The sequence below is a fragment of the Perna viridis genome, chromosome 1, assembly GCF_037379345.1.
Source record: "Perna viridis isolate PV_CMFRI_1.1 ecotype Kerala chromosome 1, ASM3737934v1, whole genome shotgun sequence".
Lineage (NCBI taxonomy): Eukaryota > Metazoa > Mollusca > Bivalvia > Mytilida > Mytilidae > Perna > Perna viridis.
The window spans coordinates 2054159-2075658 of NC_142445.1; the positions used below are offsets into that span (position 1 = coordinate 2054159).

General features: G+C 32.0%; 1 protein-coding gene across 18 annotated transcripts in view; it reads right to left on the bottom strand.

Moving 5' to 3' along the window:
• Nucleotides 1–15282, bottom strand: part of LOC148626816 (uncharacterized) — a 60134-nt gene extending 44852 nt beyond the window's left edge. For 3 of the 18 annotated variants that reach the window (XM_088543038.1, XM_088542861.1, XM_088543415.1), the window contains exons 1-16: nt 14866–15278; nt 13391–13505; nt 9834–10007; nt 9455–9561; nt 8969–9063; nt 8501–8701; nt 7936–8030; nt 7593–7628; nt 5848–5886; nt 5092–5161; nt 4176–4214; nt 2334–2518; nt 1991–2083; nt 1373–1445; nt 1122–1133; nt 520–543 (exon numbers count right to left, since the gene is read on the bottom strand). In XM_088543038.1, the coding sequence (XP_088399164.1) occupies nt 520–543; nt 1122–1133; nt 1373–1445; nt 1991–2083; nt 2334–2518; nt 4176–4214; nt 5092–5161; nt 5848–5886; nt 7593–7628; nt 7936–8030; nt 8501–8701; nt 8969–9063; nt 9455–9561; nt 9834–10007; nt 13391–13505; nt 14866–15092 (1585 nt within the window). In that variant the 5' untranslated portion in view covers nt 15093–15278. Of the gene's footprint in view, nt 1–519; nt 544–1121; nt 1134–1372; nt 1446–1990; nt 2084–2333; nt 2519–4175; nt 4215–5091; nt 5162–5847; nt 5887–7592; nt 7629–7935; nt 8031–8500; nt 8702–8968; nt 9064–9454; nt 9562–9833; nt 10008–13390; nt 13506–14865 lie in introns of all 18 variants that reach the window. The other 15 variants (XM_088543394.1, XM_088542944.1, XM_088542786.1 and 12 more) reach the window with 12 other exon arrangements.
• Nucleotides 15283–21500: the final 6218 nt, after the last annotated feature.

Sequence of the window (21500 nt, forward strand, 5' to 3'; positions counted from 1 at the left end):
AAAGTTCAAATATATTTCTTTATCCAAGTAAAAAATAGTATACAAGGTATAATGATATCTAATGATGTTCTATAGTTCTAATTCTAAAAATATCTGGGATTCATGTAAAAGACAGTCAAAGCAGTGAGTAAGAATGAAATCTCATCAACTTATGAAATTCCAAGTTGTTACAGGGAGTATGTAGGGTCTTAGAAAAAGAGAGTGGGTCATATTGGCTAAAAATGTGTAGAACATGTAATCAATTACCATGCAAATTTACGGAAAAATAGGAAATTTACTGGTACATTTTTTCCAAAAAAAAATTTTCACCTAGGATGTAAAATGTTTAAACATTCACCAAGGTATCAAGGCCCAGAGTTTTGGTTTTCTTCTTGAAGTCCATTAAAGCAATGGAAGAGATTTAATTAACCACAAATTATTAGCAAAAAGTCACTTCTAATAGGAGAAAGATATTAAGTGATGTTAAGCTATTTTAGTGTAAAACATTATTGTGAAGTTCTAGTCAGTTGTACAACATACCACCATTAACATAATCATGCTCTTCTGTAAACAACAACACATGCACAAAATTAACATTACATTGGGAAAAAATACTTGAAACTGCTTATAAATAAGAATAACACAAACTTGTAACATAGCATGCTGAAGTGCCCTAGATAACCTTTCTTACCAAAGTCATTTCATATAATACAAGTAGCTTGTGCTTATTAAGCAATGCAGGAATTTTATTTGTTTCTAACAAAACTAGCAGAAAACACAACATAAAAGGAGATTCCCACCAGCCTGAGTCATCAAATCTTTATACTAGATATTCATTTCATTTATGTACCTTACAAATATTTCTAAAGATGATCTGTAGATAACTGTCATTACAGGTTTGCAAGTTAAATATGTGAAAGCATGTAAAACCTCTCAAGAGATCCAACCATATCATACTACATGTACAGGATATTCAGGAATACAAAATGCATTCTTAAACATTCTTTGTAAAACTTTCTAATTTTGATGAAACATTTTCCGCAGGAATGTGATAAACAGAACATGACACCCCCTTTTTCTTATCACTTGTACATATGGACCTCAGACTGATAAGATCTCTTTAACTACTAACATAACATTACCCTGGTTCCTTCCTTTACAAACAAGACATATAATTAGTTAGTAACATGCATTGATTCATTTCAACATTAGATTTCTATACCATAAAGCTGTTGTATCAAGGATCATTTATCATATATATATTTCTGCACATGCACTTTCCAGATAACACTATATGAGTCAGTAATTAAAGCATTACTATATTGTAAGGAATTTCCATTTATTTTCATTTGATTTAATAATGTCAAAACATTTTGATATTTAGGAAACATACCTCTAAGTTTCTGTTGGTTGACAGCATCATTCCCAGGAGAAGTCAGACCTGTAGGTGTATAACCTCCTGAACTCTGGAATAAATCATAATAATCAAATGTAATATCCTTTTCTGCCATTAATTTTGAAATGAAATAATTAATAATTTGACTGACACATTATGTTTGATGTTTTTTTTTAATGACTTCTACTCCACAACTAAGAAAATTACAAAAGCAACAAGTGTAAATATACATAAATCAGAGGTTTAGCTTCTGTCCTATTACTTACCATAAATTTTTTAAAGGTGTTGTCATGTTAGTAATTTACTTCCCCCCCCCCAATTTCTTGTTGTGTGTGGTATGTCATACATTTAGCTTTTAGCCTCCTAAGCTTTCACCTTCAAGTATAGTCACACTGCAGACCTTTGACTTCTGACCCCTAATTGTTGTTGTTGATGGAAGTTAGGTCATCGGTAGGATGTTCAGCTTTGACCCCTGACCTTTTGCTTACCTGCTGATGACTTAGAGTGTGGTAATATGATAGGCATTTGGTATTTGGACCCTGACCCCCTAAGTGTCTGTTATTAATGGAAGGAGTGATCATACTTTGGATGTTTGGCCTCTGAACCTTGACATACCTGTTGTTGATGGAAAGTGTGATCATACTTTGGACGTTTGGCCTCTGACCCTTGGTATTCACCACCATCATCTGTTTCACTCTCTGTAGCAGTCTAGAAATAAATTAAACATCATTTATTATTTTCAAGCATAGATGCTTCAAATTGCAACACTATCACACAAGAAAGAATTCTACTAAAATTTCAGAATTATTATTCATTTAAGTATAGTGCACTTATCAACCATTTGATAGATACAAAGACTTTCAAGGGAAATTTTTCGTTACATTAAAGTTTGAATACAATAAATGAAATTAAATAGATTTCATAGGGAAAAAAGTTTTACCACTGCACATGTACTCACAATTTCATGGATTTCTGAGACATCTTTATCAATAAAGGAGACTTTTGATGCTGAGGCTTTCCTTGGTGTATTCAGTGGAGATCTGTCATCTTCGTCAGACCATTCTATCTCTGCAGAGGTCATAGATTGTAAAGATTTGGTGGACAACCGTTTAGCTGGAATCTCATGGTCCTCACCTTCATTTTCTTCATCACAAAATAATTATATAAATATAAAATTACTTCCAAGCAATAAACCTTTAAACAAGGACTTCTAGCACTGGATAGTCAATCTAAATTATAGTATCCAAATTCAGTACTTTTCCATCAATGAGAACGCAATAAAAGTATATACATTCCACAACAACTTAATTCAATAGAACTGCACAGAAGAGTAAATGATTAGGTGATTATTTAGTACAATAATTATTACTTTTACCAAGTTGATTTTAGCAAAGACCTTAAAAGAATATGCCTTGTAAGACCAATACTTTCTCTAGTAAAATGATTGGTTTGACCCTTTAGCTTATCATAATTTCATGAATTGATAAGAAGATAGCCTAATCATTCTAAAACTGAAGCCATGCTACCAATAAATAGAATTTAAAGATTTTAACTATAGGAAGCCATGCCTTCTGCAATATACGAAACAGATAGAGTTATACACTTGACCTAGTGAACAATATAAGATAATTTGACAGGTCTTTTCTTCTTAAATCAAAATACATTCATTCAACAATCATAACTTTCTATGAATCAGATAAAAACATGTTTGCTTGATGATGTCACTATATGCATGAGCTGTTATACAGCAATTTAAAAACAAATAATCCTTTTGTAAGCTTCAATTCAACATATATGCCTCAATACAGAGAGGAGAAGTCATTACCTCAATACAGGAGAAGTCATTGCCTCAATACAGAGAGGAGAAGTTATTGCCTCAATAAAAAAAGGAGAAGTCATTAATTCAGTGAATGAAGGAGAAGTCTTAGCTATACTTAAATTCATACCAATTTTGGTTAATAATGGAACAAAATAAATTTACAAAATTTAAATTATGACATGTTTCCCTATCAACTGAGTTATCTAACTTTTTTTGCTTTCATATACTGGGTAAAATGTTAAAATTTAATACTGAAGACAGTTGTATTGACAGGTTATTTTGGAGGGTGTAGAATTTAATGATTTTGAGGCAAAAAGGTATACAAAAAATTTACCAGTATGTGCTTCTAATTTAGGTGGATTCTTAGTGAAGCACTTTGTTCTTAAGCCAGGAGTTAATTTTTTTATGTAATTCATTTTGGCATTTTAAGCCAGACTGCTAAAATATGCCAAAATAAGTACCCTACGAAAAAAAAACTGCTATACAGTATGACTATGAATGTTTAAGAGATGTCTGAGGTATGATATGTTTATGTAGGGACATTATAGTTACCATAAGGGTATAAATACCTTGTAACTCTTATTGGTACAAGAATTTAGAAAGTTCCTGTCACACACTAAAAGTCTCATAAGATTTACATAGACATTAAATGAAATAGGGTGATCATCTGTGGACCAGGAGAAAACACTGTATTTTTGATCCTCTGTGGACGAGGAGAAAATACTGTATTATTGATCCTCTGCGGACGAGGAGAAAACACTGTATTATTTATATTGTTAAGGTTTATTTGAGAAATGATTAAAGAACTAAAAAAATAGGCAAGGACTTTTTTATAGTAAACAAAAGGACAGGAAGGATTTACATGCATGATGGTAAACATTGATATCTAACATACCACCAAAATCAATCATTATATCTGGTAGAAAGAAATATGTATGTTAGTTTGGCAGTCTCACACCAAGGACAGACAACTCAAGTTACCTGAAAACCAACTGGTCTTTTTCATACAGGAACGGAGAGCTAAATTAGACATGGCAAAGGGGTATATTAGGTAAATATTAAAATCATTACCCCTCCCCCCCCCAAAAAAAAAATGAGAATATTTCAAATAACTAAGAAAATTGTATTATTCACTATATGCGCACATGCTCCATAGAATTCAGCTTCATTGGAAAGTTCACCCAAATTGTCGAAAAACAGCTCGCTTCACAAGATATGACTGACTATTGGAAACATAGAGGCTTACAGCATATGTGTCATACACCACAAAGCCAAATTCTGGCAATTTATTATTTACACTAACACTATATGTTTTTTTTATTGAAAAGCCACATATAAATCTCTCATTTAGATAGTCTGTAAATTGTACACAGGCAATATTTTGTGATAATATTCTAACATAATTATCAACAGACAATTTCCACTGTACATCAATATTATGTTAGCTTTTAAACTATAAAATATTGAAAGAAAACATGTCAGAAAGTAACTTGAAATCTTATCAATATGATAGATCAGTGTGTGCAACCCGTTTAGTAAGTTATTTGAGATTTATATTTTTGTCTGTAATTTTTCACTAAATGATTTTGAACTACTTAAACAAGATAAATTTTACATAAAATGATTGTATAAAACACATTGAAAGATAAAAAACAATAAATGTAAGTGACACAGGTGTATACAATGTACAAGTATCTATTACTGGAAGCATTGTAAAGTTATAACATGTAAACTGTGTTTATTGTATCTATTACAGGAAGCAATGTAAAGGACATGTAAACTGTTTATTGTATCTATTACAGGAAGCAATGTAAAGAACATGTAAACTGTGTTTATTGTATCTATTACAGGAAGCAATGTAAAGGACATATAAACTGTGTTTATTGTATCTATTTACCTTCATTATCCTCTCTGTTTTGATTTATGCCCTCCAAAGCTTTGGCAAGATTTACTTTTGGTGCTGGTGGCTACAATGTAAGAGAAATATATTCATGGTACATGTATAAGCAAAAATATTCCTACTGAAAACCATAACAGTATAAGTTACTGTCAAAACTGATAGTATCATTGGTTATAACTTAACATTAAATACTCAAGAGCATTATTTTAGGTGATATTGCTTCACTGTTTAAGAATTATACATGTATTTCAATGAGGTCAATATTTCTAATTTTTTACTTGAAAAAAATCCACAGTACTTAAAATTGTATAATTGAACAGCGAAAATATTCAGTGGAAATGAACACTGAAACACAAAAGAAAAGTGGGACAGTACTAAATAGAAAGGCAGATAAGGGATACCACATATCACACAAACAGTTCTCTAACATTTAACACAATTATAAATACATTTCTAATTTTTATTTTTATTTCACACATGAAACTAAAAACTTGATCTTCTACAGCAGAAAAACATAGAAAGAATTTTCAATTGAAATAAAATAAAAAACTTGTACATTGTGTTTATTATATACCAAGACACCAAGATACTGCTTCTAAGTGAGGTACAAACTAGATAAATGTAATACAGTAATTAGCTGGTGTATATAGATTTACAGGGTGATGACAGAAACATATTCTGTTTATACTAAAACAAAGCCAGCTGAGATACAACATCTCAATCACACCAACAAAGGGCGCCACAAACACCTACCTGTTCATTAGAAAGTTCTAATTCCTCATCCGTGTCATCCTTTAGTAGGCAAAAGATTAAATTATAAATAGTGTTGATATATTTTAAGCTTTTGGATTTTTTATGCAACCATAGATATCAGTGTCCGATGCATGTTATAAGTAAGGCAACATGCAGTTTTTATCAATGTTGAGTATCCTGGCTCGTGGCTAGCAAAATCTACATATCTTTGCAAACAAATGTTTCAATTTTCCAGGAGAAACCTATACAGTGTACGTGCACATCATGTGCAGAGAATTCCAACATGAAAACAATCCCCTAAAAATGAAGAAAACTCACCTTCAAGCTATCAGCTTTTTTACAATTGCTTGCAATGTTTGTATATAGTAAGCCTTATCTAGCCTATGGTGAAAACTAATGAAGGAAAATAAACTTACAATGGAAAGTTGGGTTCAAAAAGAACACAAGATTACATTCGGTTTGGATTAAAATAACAACATAAAACACTATTTATTAAGCTAATGCTTTTCTTGATAAATTTTCTTCTAAGGAGTGAGAAAATGTTAAAAAAACACTTGAATGTTAAAATGTTAGAATGCAAATAAATCACACCAACAACCATGCTTATCTTCAGTACATGTGCTGACCTAAAGCATTCTATTGGAAACCAATTAAAACTGATACAGTGAAACTTCTCCAAACTGGCCACCACTGGGACAAGAAAAAATGGCCGGTTTATAGGGGTGGCCGGTTTTGTGAAAAATAGTAATGCATTCTAAAAGCTGTTTCCATTAATGTGTTCTATAACCCTACACCTTGCCAGTTTGTTGGTTGAGACATGTTTAATGCCAACTCAAAACTTTCGGCCTATTATTAAATTTAAAAGCTTGCATCATTTGTAAATGATTTGATTTTACAAACATTACTGCAGACAAAATAATGTTCATGGTTTTGAAAGAATGTGTATTTAAGATCAAAGGGCTATTGATGGTAATTAATTATTTGTATTGTTTTCGTAAATTATCTATCAACAGAGTCTAAATTTCACCCCTTGTTGTCTTGGTTTTAAGGTATATCGGCTGGGACTTTCAAAAACGGCTGATTTGAAGGGAAGACCGGTTTTCTGAGGGTCCGGTTTGGAGAAGTTTCACTGTATTCTCAGTTGACTTTTTTGCATATCAAAGTGTGGAGAGATAATCGACTAAATGATAGTCACTTTAGGTGAGTTATGAATGTGAACAATAGTTCAAAAAATCTCTTTTGTTTGAGGTGGGACGTGAATGTGAACAATAGTTCAATAAATCTCTCCTGTTTGAGGTGGGACGTGAATGTGAACAATAGTTCAATAAATCTCTCCTGTTTGAGGTGGGATGTGAATGTGAACAATAGTTCAATAAATCTCTCCTGTTTGAGGTGGGACGTGAATGTGAACAGCAGCTATTTCAGTAGTTTTCCAAGATACTTTTTTTGTAAGATATTTTACTGTGTAGTGAGCACAGAATTTCATATATAACATGATTTTGATATTTTCAAATATATTACTGGTTCAGACTAAGTGAGAATTTAATTGGAAACATTTATTTGGCACAAAAATATATTCTTCCACATTCTTTTATTCTAAACTGATTCAATTCTGAATTTCATTTATATTACAAACAAACAAGCAGAAAAATATGAAATCTAGCCACATGCTATGAGAGATTTAGTATTGATGATGAATGTCAATCATTCCACAATGGTTTCAAACAACACTAAAAAAAACTTACTACATTAGGGTTGTTCAAAGGTAAACCACTTGATTTCTGTCAGAATTAAATACAATTACAGTATTTCAAATCCTATAAAATATTTTACTCTTTCTACTACTTCTTAAAGATGTTTTTTTTTCCTTGAAAAGTCATAGAAATTTAAAATGTCAAGTTCTTTGAATATATTAAATATCATGCTAGGAGGGGAATCAACTAATTTACTGATAAGCAATTAAAAGGGAACATGTACATATTACATAACCCATACACCAATATATTCCATGCAGTTTCCCTTTCCTTTCAGATCAAATGTTTGTAATAACTAAAAAAACATGCAGCACATCCTAGATTATGACCTTACCTTCCCATGTATACTAAGACTCATATCTGCATCAGATTTCCAGGAATCATCACCTCGGCTGTTACTAAATGTTCCATCTTCATCTGAATCATCATCTGAAAGCAATGACATCACAATAGGTATAATCTGTCTAATTTAAATCTTTCATGCAGAGTTATCTATCTTCTTTCCATCAGGAGTAATTTGGAAAGCACTCAGGATTTTCTATACTTACTTAATAAAAAATCACAGTAAGTCATTTGTATTATGTCGAAAAGTCAACATTCTGATAATTTCAACTAAGAGAATGGAAAATTCTTCAACTTTAGGATTTGAGAAAATAATAAGTCAATGTTTTATACACAATACAAACTTGTACTGTTTAGTCTTGTGAAACAGAACTAAAAATAGTTTTAATTAACCTAATTCTAAAAAGACTAAGACAGCTGCCATTACAACCATGCTCTTATGATCAGGAGTATAGTTAACCTGAGTAAAAGTTGCCTATGAAAAAAGGATACCTAGCTGATTAATAAAGAACTTCTGATTATATTTGTTGAACCGTTCTTATATACAAAATGTATACCATGAACTGCTTGAGTAGCAGGTAGGCCAAATATCTGGTCACTGCTGTTCTGACGTGGTGTTGATACATGACTTGAGATTGAAATTGAGGGCAGGCGTGGAGTACTGGCAACACTACCAGACTGTTTGTTGTTATGCTCCGTCAGTAGATGGGAACAGGCATGTTGTCCTTTCTGATTGGCTATATCTTCTGCAGTAAATCCTGAAAAAAAAAAAACTATCCTGAAGCAGTGTAACACCAGCAATGCAAATTCATTGAATCTTTTAACTCCTTTACAACATTGACCAGCTTAATAAGGATAGACTAAGTTATAATACTGGAACTGAGCTATTAGCCTGATAGTCCAGAGTGGGCTTGTATTTGTTTAAAAGTCAGATTCACAGTGTGACGTATTTATCTGAATTCACCCTAAACCTTGACTGACTACTTCATCACCAGTGTTCTTCGAATGTATAAGTCTTTCATCACCTTTAAAATCCTTGATTTTGGTATCTGCTCCGACAGAAATCAGGTCTTTTACTTGAGTTATGGCCCCTTCATAACAAGCATACATCAGAGGGGTCCTGTAAATACAAAAAAAATCATTCAAAATAGTTGCAGGGAAACATTCTTCAATATTTTTACCCAGAAATCTTTTAATGGTTCAATTTTATAATTTCAGCATTTTTTCTTATAAAAAAATATAGATAAAATTTATTCAAAGATATTCTGGCTAAACTTAAGTTTGAATTTAATCTAGTTAAAATGCTTGAATTTCCCCTAGCAAAAATGTGCTTGATGATTTTAGTAACTATACCTAAATTAATATTTGAAATTGATTTATAAAGCCAAAGAGCGGATGTAATCTCCAATGTTCAAGCAATGGAGACAGATTATAGAAAATAATCTCCTGTCAAGTTCAGAATAACCAAATTTTCACTGAAGTTACAGTTGCGATATTGTGTAACTACTTACCTGCCATCAGCATCCATAACATCAAAATCAGCATGGTTCTGTAGTAATATCTTAGTGACTTCATCTTTCTTATTCTTAACAGCCAGATGTAATGGAGCAAAGTTATCCTAAGACAAAAAAATTGTAACTTTTTATCACAGTCAACAAATGTATTGGTTCATATTTAAACATTCCTGGTAGTGGCAAAATAATAAACATAGACAAAGAAGGAAATAAACTACAGAGAAAATTTATAATGAAAGTGACTCTGCTGCAATCTTCAAACCACGGTCAAGATCATGAATTTATATCTAAGACTGAAAATTACATGCTGGCTATAAGTTCAGAAAAATGTGAAATTACAGTCTTAAGGGTTTATAAAGATAAAACTGTTGCAAACCTTATTTTTAATGTTGATATCTGCACCACTTTTGATTAGAAGTCTCAGAATAGCAGTAAAACTATTATCAACAGCTACATGTACAGCAGTATCACCATTTCTATCCCGTGTATCTACATCAGCAGTGTGTTGTAACAACAACATAACACATTCAACATTCTTACATTCTACAGCCTAAAATAAAACAACAGATGATTCATGATACAATGCAATTGTATAGCCATAGATCTTATTGTACATGTACATATATTCTTCATATTTTATCATTTTCAATTAGTTTAAGGCCTTATTAAACTAAATGTTTTGGATCATCAACACCGCCACTTCTATTCTACATGTATGTGAACATGTATATCAATATGGACAAATTTACATACATGTATTTTCTTCTTTGCATTAATGAGCAACTATGAAAAATTTCTGTACATGTACCTACAAGGCTACATATATAACACTTACATTCTCTTATTTTATTTTATTATTTTTTAAAAAGAAAAAAGCATTTTCAGGATAATTAAAACCAGTTCAGTTAGATTAAAACACATAGTAAGCAAATTAGTTTTGTCTGTCAATCAACTATTTAATAAGCCTCAATACACAATTTTATTTGATGTCTTTAGATATGACTATGTAAACAGATCCTTAATATGGTATTCAGACCAACTGTCTGCCAATTAATAATTGATGTTTTTCTTCAGGTATGTCTTGTGATCAATAACTACATGTTTACACTGAGGTTTAATTACATGTCTACATTTTACATTTAATCATACATTTATCACTCAAATACGGAAAATTCAGACATAATTGAATTTGATCATAAAAGAGTAGCAGTAAATATCTTTGAAGGACAATGCATACTGTATTAATTAGAAATTTAATTCAGTTTATATTCAGTATTCATGGCAAAACTATTATCTGTTCAGTGCTTATGAAAGTTTTTAAAGGTAGAAATTGAATTGGATCTTATCCCTATGTATATAGGCATTGTTCCAATTTAACAAGTTTAAATGTGTGAATTTAATTTCCATATTGTAAGCATCCTTCATCATTTGTCAAGGAACAGTTTATTTGAACCATAGAGAATTTAAATAATGTTGATCAACTGATATAAAGTTGATTTGATGGAAATAATTTAAATTCATACACCAATTCAAATACTTAAATCCATTTTGTAAATTTTATATATGAGCAAGAAAATACACATGACAAGACATTGATTCTTATGAATGACTTGATAAATTTTGGCAGTCAAGTACAATGTATTGACATTTTATCTTGAATGGGACAGTCCATGTTAAAAATGATACAAGCTATAAATCTTGGCTTACTCTAAGTAAATAATGGTATTATAAAATAGACCAATATTGAAATTCTCTGTCTGCTTACAAATAATTTAAATGCCACTTCAATCTATCACAAGGAAAGCAAACTGTAGGTCGAGAAAATAGTTAAACTCAAGTGTTAAATTGTATTTTATGGAGATGAAATCTGGCCTACATTATCTATACATGTAATTTACACAGTTGATAAATGACAGACTAAAGTTCCAGTAAAATAATGTTCAGATCATCCCCCATAGCTGGTATCTACTTTCTGATACAATACCTTTCTTTACATGTAATTCTAATTCTGTTCACTTGAAGTCAGTGCAAAATAATCATATAAACTTAACTAAAACCAATGTTTTTGTCATGGTTAAATAACCACAGAACCATTAGGAATGATAATTACATTTATACTTCCTTGTCTACAAAAATATAAAAAAAAAATGTTGTCACTGTTAGTGTTATGTCCATAAGAAAACTGCTGTGTCATCTTTTTTTATGATTTTTCTCATTAACATACATTTAATCAAAACAATCTATTGTATTACATGGCAAGAACAACACAACTTTCTGTTTCAGAACTATTTACATACACGGTACTATTTTAATGATACATGTATACTTGGTGTGAGGTGTTCGGTTTTCCTAGTCATTCATTGAAAAACCCATGGATGACCTGGACCTGACATTCTTAATCCAAGTGAGGTCGTTGTCTCTTCACTGCATCTATTCTTGTTATACTACATTTTGCTTATTTCACAGTTGAAAAACAAGTGGAAACACTATAAACCATATTTATTTAAAAAATTAAAAGCGCTTTAAATTTTGTAAAATTTTTTTTTTGTATACTCAATTTTGCTTATTTCATGGTGAAAAATTAAGTGTGAAAACCAGTAGCCACATATTAATTCACAATTAAAAACTCGTGAATTTTCAAAAACCTATTCAATCATATTCTTTTCACAATAAGTACCTGGGAATATGTACATATGAGAAAATCCTTGAAAATAAGCAAGTTTACAGTATATTTTGTATTAAAAAAATTATATTTGCTGCAACCCTGCAGTCCATATTGAGAACATAAAACTTAGCAGATCAAATATTTCATTAGAAATATCACAACCACACATGCAGTCTATGACTGCTTACACTAAGACAATATACATGTGTCATAACAAATAAAGTCATGAAATCAAGTATTTATACAAGTGTTCCAAGTGATGCCCATTTATGTAACATTTAGGTTTTTAATACTTGACAGCTGAAAACTAATTGAACTTAATCTTCATAGTTTTAAAATTTTTGATCTGAAGTCCCAAACAATATTTTAAAAGAATTTCTAATATAAATATTACTGGCATGTAAGCAGAATTTTGACAAGTCACCTTCATATTTACCAGATTTGGGCTTTGAACTTCTGGTTATCATAAAGGTTACACTATACAAATGGGATTGAGGTGCAGTTTCATACACAAAATTGACCCAGTCTAATTTTGTAAAATTTAAAGATAAAGGTGAAACTTGGTGGAAATATTGATAGTGGGTAGTACATGTAGAACATTCGTACATAAATAGATGCAATACTTGTGAAGGTAAAGTGGTGAAAAATGCATGCTTTAAGCTATCTGGAAAGATTCAGGACCTTGTCAGATTGGGTTCTCTTCCCTGCACCAACTGGCTGTTTTTCAGTTATGAGCAGAAAAAAGTACACTTTTTATTTGTTTTTTTTTTTTTTTACAATAATACCATGACCACTTCTTTTTTTCTGGCAATTTAAAAGTGCCTGATCTTTTAGAAAACCCATTTTTTGACAATTAACTTTGGGAAGGCACCCAAAATTTGTTATGAAAACTTATATACTTTTTTTATTATGTTATCATGGCTACTGATTTCATGACAAAATATAAAAAGAATATCTATGTTTTTCATGGACCTCCATAATGTAAGGTTTTGAAAAAAATAAATACTTTTTACAGGAAAAAAAATTTTGGATTGCTTGTTTAAGTGTCTCAATAAAGCTTTATTTCCACAAATTGTCATAAAGTTATAAGCAGTGACCTATCTATATAGTGGAACCAAAGTTTGACATCAATTTTACCAAAGAATGACCTAATACATATAGTAGTACTATAATCAATAGCTCTCATGAAAAGTTTGTTACCTACATGTAACTCAATAGTTTTCTTTATTTAGCATTTTTTTCTATCTATATTAATATGAATTAGCTACCTTCAGAAGAGGTGTTTTTCCATCATTATCACCTATATTAGGTTTGGCATGCCACTCCAACAGTTCCTGTACAATTGGTTTGTTCCCCTTTACACAAGCTAAATGCAAAGCAGTTCTGAAAAACAGTTTATAACACCACCATTTAATAAAAATAACATTATGATTAGTGGACATGGCCCTACACACATGTATATATCTCTACAATATCTGTTCAATGTTCGTGACCAAAAGAAAGTAACGATGACAAGTATGTATGTACACAAGTCAGATAACTAGTTGATTTAGGAGTAAGTTTTGAGTGAATGTAGTTGGCATTCCTTGTTGGAGAGATTAATGTCAAACTATTATTGAGCAGCCATATTAATCTACATGTAACTTGAATGGTATTATTGTCCTATAAAAGGTAATATGTATGATGTATATGCTGAACTACATTTTCTACTTGTACATCTACAATCAATTAAAAAAAAAACAGAACTAGAATCTTAGTCAACACTTGTGTATATGAATATGTATCAAATGATCATACAACTGTACATACATGTATGTAAAATGAATAAACAAACACCAAGTATTACTCACTTCAACTAATGAAGTATTGATTTCATTTCTCAATATTAGTTTAGTACAATAAAATACATGTACTTCTATTAGCATATACTTATACAGTGCATGGTTATGGCCTATTACAACGGATAGAAATAATACAACAAACATGACAGATAATTATTATATAAACTGCATATTTTGGTTAATTTACAGAACTTCGCTATAGATGACTTATATCTCTAGTTTTAAAACAATTCAATACAAATGTGGAGGACATTCTCAAAATAGTTGTTGATTTGTTATTTAAAAGAACATTTATTTCAGATAACGAGATAAGTTTTTCTCATTTCAAATGACATATATTCGTATATACACTTTTATATCCCTGGTAAAATGTATAGCTGGACATGGGTACATTCCTAATATTGCTTTTATTACAATGCCATGTTGTAGTTTTTAGCCTTTACATGTACATGTATATCATATTTTTTAAAATTTTTATCTAATATCATGTGTTATTATACTGAGAGTCCTGCAATGTGTTATATACATGTAATCCTATGATATAAACGTTGGTTGACATGCAAGGAGCAGCATCAATGAATCTATTTATATATTACAGTAAAAATTTGTTACTGTAGCCAGGGGCATTATATTTTTCTCCTTATTGTTGCTTGCCATCACACATCTGTACATGTCCATGTATTTAAAAAGGCAAAATTATTTGTTTAACTAAATATTTAGATTCAGTAAAATTAAAATTGGGAAAATATAAAAACAATCAGCTAAGACAATCAGTACATGTACAAATATCATGTCTTGTCATGTTTTGTTTTGATTCTACATGCTTCATTGACCAACAATGTTTGGAATGGGAACGTAATGCTCCCACCTCCTGCACTGCCCCAGTTTACCATGTCCCATACCTGTTCTCTTTATCTAATGCATTGACATCTTTTTTCACTAACGACTTCACTTTCATTGAATCCTCATTCCAAACAGCTTTGTGGAGCTTTGGCAAGTCCTTTTCCCTCACTTCATATCCGAAATTTTTTGAAGAAGTCCCACCGCAGGCTCCTAAATTCGGTGATGGTGGTGGTGTTGGCTTGGCAGTTGAACTTTTCTTACCAAGTTTCCCAAAAAACTTTTTCATGGTTGGTTTCTAATAACGCTTTCAGTTGCCAGTTCGAACATCCATGCTTAAAATGACCTCGATTTGAATGAATGAATTGAAGGGAGATAATTCATTGTTTACTGTCAAAGTTTTTTTTTCCCGCTATAAATTTCGTAGGTCCATTCTTTTTTTATTGGGGTTTTGACCTTTGACCTAGAATCAAAATACTTTATATCGCCAACTTCCCTACTTTTTCTGAAAACTACAAAAATATAGTCCAAATAAAATTCCTTTATATCATTTTATATGTTCTTGGCCATTATTCAGCTCAATAACATTCTATTATTTCTGTCATAGACCTGTAATTAATCATAGGTCTCTGTTCCTGCAAATAAAATTAAGACCTGGTCTTCAAATGAACTGGAGGGTTGAGGGACTCCATTTTGACATTGAAAGATGTTTAATAATAAATTTGCATTTTGGGAACTAAGTATTTGCAGTAAGGCACTTAAAGGCACCGACCCATTTTTATGTTGAGGGTGGCCTGGGATATTTTTTTTATAAAAATATTAATTTCACTTTGAAGAAAAATATTTAAAAAATTTTCTGTGGCAAGAAAAAAATAAATGAAGTTCCACAATGGTAAAAAAAAATAAATAATGTTGTATTCTGTTTTTCATAAAAAGAAGTTTAGGAAGAAAAAAATGGAAAAAAGAAAAGGAGAGGACATATAGTGAATGTGAATGTGAATATGAATGTAATGGTACATATAGTGAATGTATCATAAACTGTCATTCAACATCTTAAATTATGTATGAAGAAGAATGAAACAAATGTCTTTAATATCAACATTTTACGGTTTATAGTCGCAAAATTCATGTTATAATGAGCAACTAAACAGATATTTTTGTTTTATATTTATCCAGTGTGTTAAGCTTTTAAGAAGGTTGCACAAAAATACACGAACTACCACTAAATATTATAATAACTTTAATTTTACCTCCAACAAAGAAAAGATAAGAATACCAGGCCTTCCGATTATTTCCTATTGTGGTTCTCCAACGCATTACTTGTGTAGACTTTTTGACTAATTTTTGCTACCTATAGTTAAACACCAAGGAACTTATGTACGAGACAGTTCGGTACTTTTAAAGTTTCTAAATAACAACAAATTTCCTTGTGTACTTATGACATGACAATCATGTATAAAGAAGAGTTTTACAACCAGCTCCAAGCTATCCTAAATAGAACACCACGGGACATTAAAGTGAATCTGGCCGTCAATACCAGCCCGCATGGAAGCTAGCCGTCAATAATATTCATGAATATTATTCATAATATGGAAATACCCAATATTTTGGGAATCGATAGTCCTTAAGTAAGTCTTAAATCTCATCCAAGTCCCAAGACGGACTAATGGACCTTGGTTCCAGTCACTGACACCAAATTTGGAACATAAGTGGTAAAAGATGGGCCTGTTAAATTTTTTTTCAACGACAGAGGAAGATATAGAAATACGAAATTCGGTACATAAGTGGTAAGAGGGGAGGGGGCTTTTTTAAAATTTTCTCAACGATTAAGAAAGATATGAAAATTCCCAATATTTTAAGAATCGATAGCCCTTAAGTAGGCCTTAACGCCTCATTCCAGTCCTATGATGGACTAATTGACCTTAAGCCAGCCAACGACACCAAAGGTAGTACATAAGTTGTAAAGGGACCCCTTTTTATATTTTTTTCAGCGACAGAGGAAGATGTGGAAATTCCAGATAATTTGGTAATCAATATCTCATCCCAGTCCCAAGATGGACTGAGGGACCTATGTCCCAGCCACCGCCACCAAATTTGGTACATAAGTGGTAAAGGGGGTGGGTCCCCTTTTTAAAATGTTCTCAACGACAGAGGAAGATATGGAAATTCCAAACATCTTGAAAATCGATAGTCTTTAAGTAGGCCTAAAAACTCATCCCAGTCCCAAGATGGACTAATGGACCATGGGCCAGCCACTGACACGAAAGTTGATATATAAGTGGTAAGGGAGGGGGGTTGAAATTTTCTCAACGACAGTGGAAAATATTGAACTTCCCAATATTTTGGGAATCGATAGTTCTTATGTAGGTCTAAGATATCATCTAAGTCCCAAGATGGACTAATGGACTTTGGTCCCAACCATCAACACCAAAGTTGGTACATAAGTGATAAGGGGGCCTTTTTAAAAATTTTTCAACGCCAGTGGAAGATATGGAAATTCCCAATATTTTGGGGATCGATAGTCCTTAGGTAGGCCAAAAAACTTATCCAATTCCCCAGATGGACTAATAGACCATGGTCCCAGCCACCGACACAAAGTTGGTACGTAAAAGGGAAGGGTCCCCTTTTTTTAAATTTTCTCAAATACAGAGGAAGATATGAAAATTCCCAATATTTGGGAATCGATAGTCGAAGTAGGCCAAAACAAAAATATCATCTTAATCTCAACGGGACTTTGTGACCCTAATGTTTTCGGAAAAGGGACCAAAAGAGTACATGGGTTTTAATATTATTTTTTTATTATTAAAACCCATGTAGAATATTTGTTTTTCCGATTTTAATTGTTTTAATTGTGTTCTTTATAGAATTATTGTAAACAAATGTTGCCGCTGATTCCATGTATTTTGGAACATTTTTTAAGTTATATGAGGTCAAGGTATGGCAACGCCCAAAAAAAAACTTTTTTAAATCCGATTTTAAAATCCTTTTCTTTTTTTTTTTGGATTCCTCATAAAAAAATTTGCCTGCATTTATCAATCAGACTTCAGATATCTCTCAAGGTTTTCAAGTGATACGGAGCCTAATTAAGTGCCCAACCTTTCAGGGTTCGAACACTGTGGTCATATCACGTTGTGCTTGGCGATTTTTTTATTTAAATTGTCTAAAGACAAAGGAAGGTATGGAAATTCCAAATATTTTGGGAATTCATATTCCTTAATTATGCTTAAAATCTCAGTCCCTAGATGAACTAACGGACTAATAGATCTTGGTCCCCCAGGTTGACTTCGAATTTGGTTCATTATTTCGTTTTCGAAGTTTTTTTTAATTTTTTTTTATTTTTTGCAGAAGCGATACTAGAACTTACTCCTTTTTACAAAACGAGGCGAAGTACATGTATCTTTGGTTGCATTATGGGTCACCAGTATGTGGAAGCTCAGCCCTAGAAGGGACCCAGGGGTTAAATCCTAAGCCCTCTGTATAAATTGAACTTGAATAAAAGTAAGTATCAGAATGAACCAATTGGTTGTTTTGACTGCAAGAAAATATATATACAGATTTGTATTTGAAAAAGGAATCGAAAAAGCTACACATATTTAATTCGTTATGCTCGAGATTTCAACTGGATATTAAAAAAGTATCTTGAATAGTTTATGTTTCTATATATTCCAACGTATTTAAAAAGTTACCATGAAATTTTATATGCCTCATATTATTGAAATCAAAGATCTGCCTATGTAACAAGTACATGTAACTTTTTGTTTCATAAATTTTATTCATTAGACTTTTTTTCTATTCAAATATCCCGTAAAACTTTTCACAACGTTGGTACTATTTACCCTTTCCCCTGTTTCAAATCCGTGGGGAAAGTTCAAAGAAAAATAAATTTATTAACTGTGAAAATTTATGCCTATATCTTTAAGACGAGATGAATCAAAACCAGACAGGTGTTACTTCCACATACATATATTAACTTCATGCATTAAATTGTAATGTTTATTTTTGAGGATTTACAGCTTTGTCAACACAAAGGATGAGAGTACATAAGGCGCTGTAGGTACCAGTATCGTATTGCATATCCCTGAGCAGGTGTACGTCAAAACATGGATGCTATAAAAATATAGTGCATTTTCTTTTTGCCTCTCTACAAACTAATATTTTGGCAAAAGATATGAACAATGACTTATAAAATAGAGCAAACATCACACTGTAAGATGAAGAACTTTTTTAAAAGAAAATCTAACATAATATCATAAAAATGTTCCACTGAAAAGGTTGGTTTGGTGAGTACAAAACGAAAGTGAAAGTAGGGAAAATGGCTATTTATAGTTCGAGACTACTTTTCTGTCCGATCTTCGTGGACTCACCCTATTTTCTTTGCGGGAAATTATTTTTTCACATGTCCTTAGAAATGCTACATAAGTGAAAGTTTTATTGAATCAATTTACATATTTTTTTTTAAAAAATCCTAAAAATATGCACTTCACTATAGAAGTCTATGGGAAAATTAATACGATACTGAGACCTGTAGTGCCTACTATAAGAAATGAAATTATCTCCCTTTAATGAACTTAAAATTGTTCAATTTTCGTAAATTAAAACAATTTATTTTATTTTTCGGTTATAAAAGAAATAAACAAAGTTGTATGCATATTCAATCAGCATATGTTGAACAAGTTAAAAAACAAATGCACCTTAGTTTTATGATTTACGCTATCTGTTAGACATATATATTAACAAGATGCCGGGAAATCACTTAACAGGTTGACAACTCCCAAACAGGAGTGGGGAATATCAAGGTAAAACAAAGTTAGAGTGGGGAATCGCTCTCGGGCCCACGTGGGGTCTGGGAGTAGATCAGAGCGTCAACACAGCAGCCCAACCGCTAGTAGGACACACTCTGACTAAGTTATTCTACTACTAACTGGCATTACTAACAGAATCCCTGCAAGGGGCGGTCGTGCGAGATCCGTAAGGATAGTCAAGACCGTAAGAAACCCCAATCATCATGTAGGGAAACCCTGGTCATAGAGTAATACGTGTGATAACTTACTGTGAAAGTATTTTTATTCGTGGATACCAATTTTCGTGGATTAGGGAAGAAACGCAAGTTCGTGGATTCTTGAATTCGTGGTTTTGAGGTTTTCAGTATACACATCCACGAGTTTCTCCTTTTCGTGGTTTGGCCTACCCATGAAAACAACGAAAATTAGTACCCCACAAACAATAGTATTTTAACAGTATTTTTTCAGCCCTGTGAAGAATGCTTGCATTCGTACCTTTCATAAAGCTTTAGCCAATGAATCATGTTTGTCTCCCCTTCCGTGAAATAGCATTTTACTTGACTCAAACTTGTATAAAATTCGGTGATAATTGAGTCTCCGAGTATGTTCCGCTGAAAACAGAATCAACAGAGATGGGGCAAATATACAAATCACGTGTTACCTTTTCTTCCTCAACTACATACAACACTGCATGAGTGACTATATATATATATTTTTTCATATCCAGTTTAGAGTCACTAAGGTTTCTCGTGCTTATCTTCAGACAGACAGACAGACAGACAGATAGACAAACAAACAGATCCCTGAGCAATGTGTTAAAGGTTTTCTGAGTACAATAGCTGAAACATAATAAGCACGTAAATTGCACAAATCATTGTTGATAAACTTGTCATTACTTTCAGTTAAATGAACAATTCCTATAATATTTGCGAAGTTTATAATATATGAATGAAAAAAAAAAAAAAATAAAAATGAAACTTTTTCATTAGAGTTTATGAATACGAATAATAGTAAATTAATGTGGGAAAGTTCAAAATAAATGCATCTATATAGGTAATAAACTTTCCGCTATCGGCCGCTTTCGGCTGGAACCTCCCGACATTTTCTCATACATTCCGTAATCTCCAACAGTTTTGTCCGTCTCCCGTTGGGAGCATAAATCCTGCCGCTTTCGAAATTTTCGCTATTCATCAGTCATAATAATGGGGATGAAACTGGGAAGTTAAGAAGCCCAGAAGTGACGCACTTCAATTTTGGATAAAAATAACAGGGGTCTCCTTTTGTAGAGTTTCCGAAGATTAACATCAATGCATGAAAGCTTGGCATATGTTAAATTCAGGTTCGAAAACTAATTTCAACAAATGTCACGTGGATATTCATACCACTAAACCTCAGATGGTTCACGGTCAGACCATGCTTATTTAACCTGACAACTTACATGTATACGGCATTGTCGCACCTCATCAAATCCACCAACCGGGTCGTGCCTGTTTTTTTTTCAATATTTTCAAGAGGCGGATAGCAAAATATTCTAGACATGGATTGAATACAAACGTTACACAGGATGCAGCCGACTGAAATAAGAGACAACTTCGTTCACATAAAATATGGACGCTACAATTTGCATTAAATATTAAAAAAGACGACAAAAAGCTGAACTGCAGACAACAATTAGCACGACAGGACCGTTTGGCACGAATATTGTATTAAATCTGGCTGTCGTTACAAATACTAAAACTACATGTAAGCTATTAAGCACAGATAGGTGCATCATAGTACTTCCCTAGGTAACAGTTTTGATATAAATACGGGTATTTCAAGTGTCTACATCTTTTTTGGCGTATGTGTAGGTTTACACTTAATACGAAAGAAATGTTAGAAAATTTACTTTATACACAAGAAACTTAAGCAACAGG